Consider the following 6,596-nt stretch of genomic DNA (forward strand, 5'->3'; position numbering starts at 1 on the left):
ATAAAGAGCAATTATACATCCATGACTAATTACACACACAGAATATTCATAAATCTCTTTGCATCATTAAGTTGTGTCTAGATCTATTCATTCAAATCTCTTTACAAATATGTAACCCTAATATTTGTTGCAAGAGAAGTGTTTAATATTTTACCTATAAGACTAAGTCCTTGAAGAAGAATTTGGTCTCCATAAAAGTGTCAAATAAAGGTATTAGAAGCAACAATTTCTAATATACATGACAATGAAAGAAACAATGCATTATTAAAACTAAAAGTAGCAAATATGTTCGTCTTCAAGAGAGTTCAAAAGAGAATAAAAATAATACATTACGTATTTTACATATATCTTAAATAAACAGAAAAGGATGTAATTACAAGAATGACCATGTAACTCAAATCCTTGAAGGAATGAGAGGAATATTGTTCTGTAAGTATGCACTGGCAGCAGCAACTCCACTTCCCAATTTTACTGGGTAACCAACATCTCTGAGTATCATCTCCACACCAGCAAGACAACCCAATAGTTGCAACTGAAAAAACATTTAAAGAATTAGCAATTTCAATGGTGGAAGTCACCTTGATGTTATTCTCATAATGCCTTTGAAGTACAGACACTGACACCAGACACGACATTAACACGTTAATACCAATAAGTATTTCAAAAAGAGAGAAAGAAAAAAAAAGGGATCGAGAATGTATTCACATGAGTCATTGTCGAGTAAGATACTGGACACATCATTGATCTGTAACATTGTGCTTTTGAAGTAGGACAAAAAGTACTTTTAAAGGATCATAATTACCAAGAAGAATTAAGAACAAGTTTATGAATTTTTATAGTGTGCCCTTACCATAGAGAGAAAGAACGATTCATCTATTAACGACAGTTTCTTTTGCATTTGTCAAATATTATAAATATTTACGTGTATTGGTCGTGTAATAGTCACCTTGATTTTTAAACTTCAAATTTCATTACACTACCACAAGTATAACTTGAACATATTATGAAGACCCTAAAAGTTAAGCCAAAACAATGTGTTTTGTCACAATATTAGTTATTGATTAATATACTAATAAGCTATGAAACCCTGACACAACGCTGTGACGTAGTTTGATAAAAAAGAAGTGATTGATGTTAACTATATGTATCGGTGGCGGACACCGGATACGGCTCCAATTTCATCTATCAGGGCCACATAGCTATCAAGAGTTTAGGAAATTGATGTTACCTCGTTCAAGTTGCCAAGATGTCCAATTCTGAAAACCTTTCCAGCAACTTTGTTTAGTCCCAAACCTAAGCTCAAATTGTATCTTTTCCATGCCCTTCTAACAACTTCAGCACCGTCAATGTAAGGAGGAACAACAACAGCAGTCACTGTGTCACTGAACCACTCTTCCTTTTGTGTGCAATTCTTCAAACCCCATGCCTCCACAGCAAGTCTGTATTTACCATATTGACCACCTATCAGATTCATTGACTTAACCAAAAAAAAAGTTTCAACTATTATAAATATATTTTTAACTCAGTGTCTTCAAACGCAGTTTGTTCAAATTTTTCTACGGTATAGCCTCTACAACGCTTTGTACTAAATATTGTATCGTGGAACAATAGCAGTTTGTTCAAATTCTGTTATGCGATAGACGCTATTTGACAGCACAGCTTTTGCTCACTTGTTAAATATTAGCATTTTCTTACTTGTTGAAGTCTAGATAAGAATCTTTTTTTTGCTAGATTTTTTTTTAGGTGATTCGAGTCTAAATATGACCATAATTTAAAACACACAAATTATGTCTTACCTGGTAGCTGTACCTAAACGATTGTGCCTTGCAATAATATTGTCAAGTCCTTCCTCAAAAATCAGATCAAGAGCTGCTCTAAGACCGTAGAGAAGCTGAATGGAAGGAGTGTATGGCCAATAAGTTCCCATCTTGTAGAACTTCAGGTAGTCGCTCCAATCAAAGAAAACTCGAAGTGATTTGGCAGATTTTGAAGCTTCAATGGCTTTAGGGCTTGCAACCACAAATCCAATACCAGTAGGAAGGGAAAGGGCTTTCTGAGAACCAGTTATGGCCACATCTACTCCCCATTCGTCCATACGGAAATCGAGAGCACAAATGGATGACACTCCATCAACAAGGAGGAGGGCTGGATGTTGGTATGCATCTGAGTGTCCAAACTACAATGTGAGTGCCATTTCATAGAGACAATAAAAATAAAGAAAAGATGGTACGAAAATGCATTTTCATCAAAGAATAACAAAATTTATGCAAATTTACATATCTCGATAATCATTGGCAACTCAAAACAAAATTTTGTTTGTGGTCATAGAGTCCAATTATGACGTTGCAAGTGAATAACTTGTCATTCTGTCCAAGTTTCAGATGCATACTTATGTCATATGAGTCAGATTGAAATGCCAATAATTTATAAAAAGGATATACTGAGTCATGAAATTCAAATATCACGTGAACATATATCAAGAAATCAACATGCGAAGGTAAATAATTTAACCAACAGAACCTTACCACCTAAGTAATATTTCTGAAACTAATAACAGAAACTAAAGAACAAAAGTAATATTTGCGAAGGTAAATTTTTATAAGATTGACCATTGAACAGTGAAACTAGGAGCATGTGTGTACAATGACAGCTTGGATAGAGAATCAGATTTTGTGGCTATGTAAGTAAGAAGTTTTCATGCTCACCGAGAAGTTTTCTAACTGTGGCCAAGTTATTGGTGACACCAGTTGCAGTCTCATTATGAACAATGCAAATAGCCTTTATAGTGTGTGCAGAATCAGAAGCAAGTTTTGATTCTAGAATGTCGAGATCAGCACCACGGCCCCATTCACTTTCCACAACATCGACATTAAATTTAAGGCGTTGCTGCTGATCAACCCAAAGCAAACTGAATTGGCCAATCACGAAAGATACAATACGATCTCCAGGCGACAATGTGTTTGTCAAAGCACTCTCCCAAGCACCGGTACCTAAACCAAATGCAAAAACATTATTAGAAATAACATCATAACCATATCCTAATAAAGATAAAACGTAAATTATTTGCTCTTGCTGAACCAACCTTAGGCAATTATTTTGTAACCTCCAAAGACATGCAAAATAAAACAAAAAAGATACCAAAACACACAATTTAATACATTCATTAACCAAAATGAATGAAATATATGGAGTAAGCAACTTAGCATAGACGATTAAGATAGTGTATTAAGCATATAGTTAGATGTATCTAAGTCATGAATGTAAATAAGGTACCTAAGGCAATCCAGTGGTCTAATTGATTCTCTGTTAGGATAAACAATTTAATTAAGTCTTAAAACGACAGTGCTTATATGTATAAACTATTTTTATAACAAAAGATAAAATCAAATCAAATCAAATTATTTTCATAAGCTATCTTGGATAGCTAATGAAAATAAACTGAAAACAGCTTATGGACTGTCATAAATTATTTTCATATAAGCTCTCCTAAACAGTCTCAAAAGTGCTTATGTCAATAGATAAGCTCGAATAATTCAATACAAATAGGACCGCCGTCTTTCGATTAACAACTTAATTAAGAGCAGTTATAGCATAAGCGTTTATCATATAAGTGTTTATATATAAGTTATTTCTGTAATAAAATAAAGTTAAATTGTTTTCATATAAGTTATAAACTCTTTTCAGAAGCTATCCTGGAGAGAATATGGAATTAAGCTGAAAACAACTTAAGGATATGTCATAAGCTGTTTCCATAAGCTCTGTCAAACAGTCCAACAAGTGCTTATGTTAGTAGATAAGCTCAAATAAATCATTATACGCATCCAAACATTGAACAATTTGGTTTATCAAGGCGTGCAACAATACCAGTAGTAGGGATAAGAAATGGAGTTCCAGTAGTAGTCTTGAAAATCTTCTTGACATCTTCAAGTAGAGTTTTTGTCAGAGCTGGAATTGCGGGAGAACGATAGTCCTCGTTGTTTCGGCTCATAGCACGAATGACCTGGTCCGGTATGTTAACCGGCCCTGGAACAAAGAGATGGTTTCTTCCTGGTCCATTAACATAATCCATCTTCCCTTGCTTGAAATTTCAAACTCTTTAAATTCAAGCAATTCTTTGCTTTTTTTCCCACCAAAGAACCACCTATATAAAAAACATCACAAAGTAAGTATTAATAACTTTCTGAATTATTGGTAAAAACTTTGTGAGTTTAATACTGAATAGTTGTTCTATTATTCCATGGTTATGAAGCACATACACTGACACTGGACACGACACGGATAATAATTTGAGAAAATGACATAGTTCAGTGTAATCGTAGGCATCGTGTCGGACACCAACGCGTGTCCGTGCTTCATAGTTCCATGGTAAAAATTTGTGACTGAAACACTCAACTATACATACTGAACATGATGAAATTGAAATTTGTAAACTCACTTTGACACCACTTGGTAAAAAAAACTATAAGTAGCTGAGGCATAACAAAGAAACATTATGTTGAAATGCTATTAAATCTTTTTTTTTTTAACAACTTTTGTTTTTGTCATGAAACGGTAAATAAATATAGGGAAATGTTAACGAATGTCCCGAGACACTCTTTAAACACCAAAAAGTTCAGACTAAATCCTATATGAGAGATACTAATACTAAAATTGGAAGTGATGCTTAATTGGCTATTTTACCAAGCATAAAAAAAGGTGGTAACAAAAATTATCCATCATATTAAATCATTTATATTAAGATGTTACAACAAAGGTTGAGTGTTTTGGTTCATTAGCATGACCAAAAGTGGAAGTCATAAAAACTTGTTATTGCACATAAACAAGATTAACACATGCAAAAGAAAGAAAAAAGAACTTTCATGCATGCTACTTCCAAAGCTTTTTCTTTGTATAGGAAAGAAAATGTTCCAAAGCAAAAAAAAAGCATATATGATATAATATGAAGCATAAATTGAGAGTAAGTGAGTGTACCTCAGGTAGTTTGGTGAAGTATGGCAGAAGGAAGAGCTATACTGCCACTGCCAAATGCTCTTAGCATAACTTTATTATATAAAAAAGTTTAAATATAAAAAAAAGAATCAAAAAATTTAAGGTGGGGCCAAGTCTTGTCCAAGTAGTAGATAAGAGGGAGAAAATAAGCATCCTGAGGCTGTGAATGGATGAAGTGGAACACCTCAGTGGCTCAGATTACAGTTGCTCTCAAACAATTTATCCATTCTCCTACTTTCTTGTCCCTACATTTATTTCTAGTTTTTTTTCTTCAATATTGTTAATCATAATTTTTTTAATATTATACACAAAATTACATCAAGGGTCCTTTATCATGTTTTTGTGTGTCAATATAGCCCTTATCAATTTTTTTATTTATTAAGTTAGTCATTTATGTTTTAAAATGTTTGCACCATTAGATCAATCTTCATTGTTAGTTCACTTATGATACATATTTACCTTATTATTACTTTAATGAATTGAAAATGTAATAATCATGTAATATTTCAGTAACATCAATCAAAATTAAAGTTTGATACAAAAACTACACTTTTAACTTCAATAAAAACATCATCTCATCGTAATTTTGTCAAACTTATCGTTCATATAAATATACACATAAATATTTCCGTAAAAAATAAACTTCATTTGAGATAAAGAATTCATTTCCAATAAATAAAACTATCATTAAAAAAATCTTTTAATTTACCATGAGTCATTTACTTCTCTTTTTTCTTACCCAACTTACTTAACTTAATTTATTTATTTTTTATGGAAATTCTTTGGCATGTCATAATAATACATTAACTTTCTTCATCTAACAAAAATTAACTTTTTTAAGTTACTTTTTTTCCATATCCTATGTTTTTAAAAAAAAAGGAAAAACAGTAACAAATAATATAAAAAAAAAATTGAATAATGGATGGATACTTTACTGCCATGATATAAATTTAGGGAACATTGAAGCTTGAGGCTGAGAAAGCAATATGAGAGATAAAGAGATAATATAATGTCAACCACACCTCACTTTGTGGGATATGAAGCTAAATTCCAATCTCATTTATTTGGGATCTTATTCAATGTTTGGCCATATGCCTTTTGCTTGCGTGTGTTCTATTGTTAGCAATAACAACGATGAGTGTTTCTAATGTATTCTTTTGTTTCTTTCCTCCCAATCTCATACATATCGTTGGTTCAACTTGATAACATGTAGGTGATTGGCATCAATACACGTGTTTGTGATGAAAAATATTACTTATTAAAATACTGTCAAAAGAAATCTTCATATAAAATGATTTAATTTTGTAGGGAGCATAATCAATTTGATATGTTGGAATGCGATAAAAACTGTCTAAACATTTGATATGTTGGAATGCGAGTTTGAACTTGCAATTTCTCATTTTCTAACATTTGTTGTATGTGAGTTTTACCAATAAGTTATTTAAAAGAAAAGATATTTTCATATTAAATAATGAAAATTGACTTAATTTTAAATTACTTGAGATTTAATTTTGTAGGGAGCATAATCAATTTTTGCCAATTTTTGGAGGAAATCCACTGTAATTACCGTGGGTAGGGTTTTGATGTGTCTTTTGAACAAAAGAAAT

The 6,596-nt window shown here is 32.0% G+C and overlaps 1 protein-coding gene across 1 annotated transcript; it reads right to left on the minus strand.

Annotated features, from left to right (window-relative positions):
* Positions 1 to 235: 235 nt before the first annotated feature.
* Positions 236 to 5,033, minus strand: AGT (alanine:glyoxylate aminotransferase). Its single transcript, XM_085751841.1, has 6 exons — positions 4,972 to 5,033; positions 3,865 to 4,141; positions 2,706 to 2,990; positions 1,797 to 2,163; positions 1,229 to 1,439; positions 236 to 532 (listed from the first exon to the last, which is right to left on the minus strand). Exons 2-6 carry the CDS (start codon positions 4,067 to 4,069, stop codon positions 395 to 397), a joined length of 1,206 nt encoding a protein of 401 aa, XP_085607967.1. The 5' UTR covers positions 4,070 to 4,141; positions 4,972 to 5,033; the 3' UTR covers positions 236 to 394.
* Between the last annotated feature and the right edge of the window lie 1,563 nt (positions 5,034 to 6,596).

The sequence above is a fragment of the Medicago sativa genome, chromosome 3, assembly GCF_051527215.1.
Source record: "Medicago sativa cultivar Bolivia chromosome 3, Bolivia_mono, whole genome shotgun sequence".
Lineage (NCBI taxonomy): Eukaryota > Viridiplantae > Streptophyta > Magnoliopsida > Fabales > Fabaceae > Medicago > Medicago sativa.

What these genes read in the sequence shown, in the direction of transcription:
- AGT (XM_085751841.1), bottom strand. Translation starts at nt 4,069, where the DNA reads ATGGATTATGTTAATGGACCAGGAAGAAACCATCTCTTTGTTCCAGGG. An exon ending in ATTTCTTATCCCTACTACTG is followed by an intron (nt 2,991 to 3,864) that starts GTATTGTTGCAC and finishes CATTTGGTTTAG; the next exon opens with GTACCGGTGCTTGGGAGAGT. An exon ending in ATCTTGGCAACTTGAACGAG is followed by an intron (nt 533 to 1,228) that starts GTAACATCAATT and finishes ATGTTTTTTCAG; the next exon opens with TTGCAACTATTGGGTTGTCT.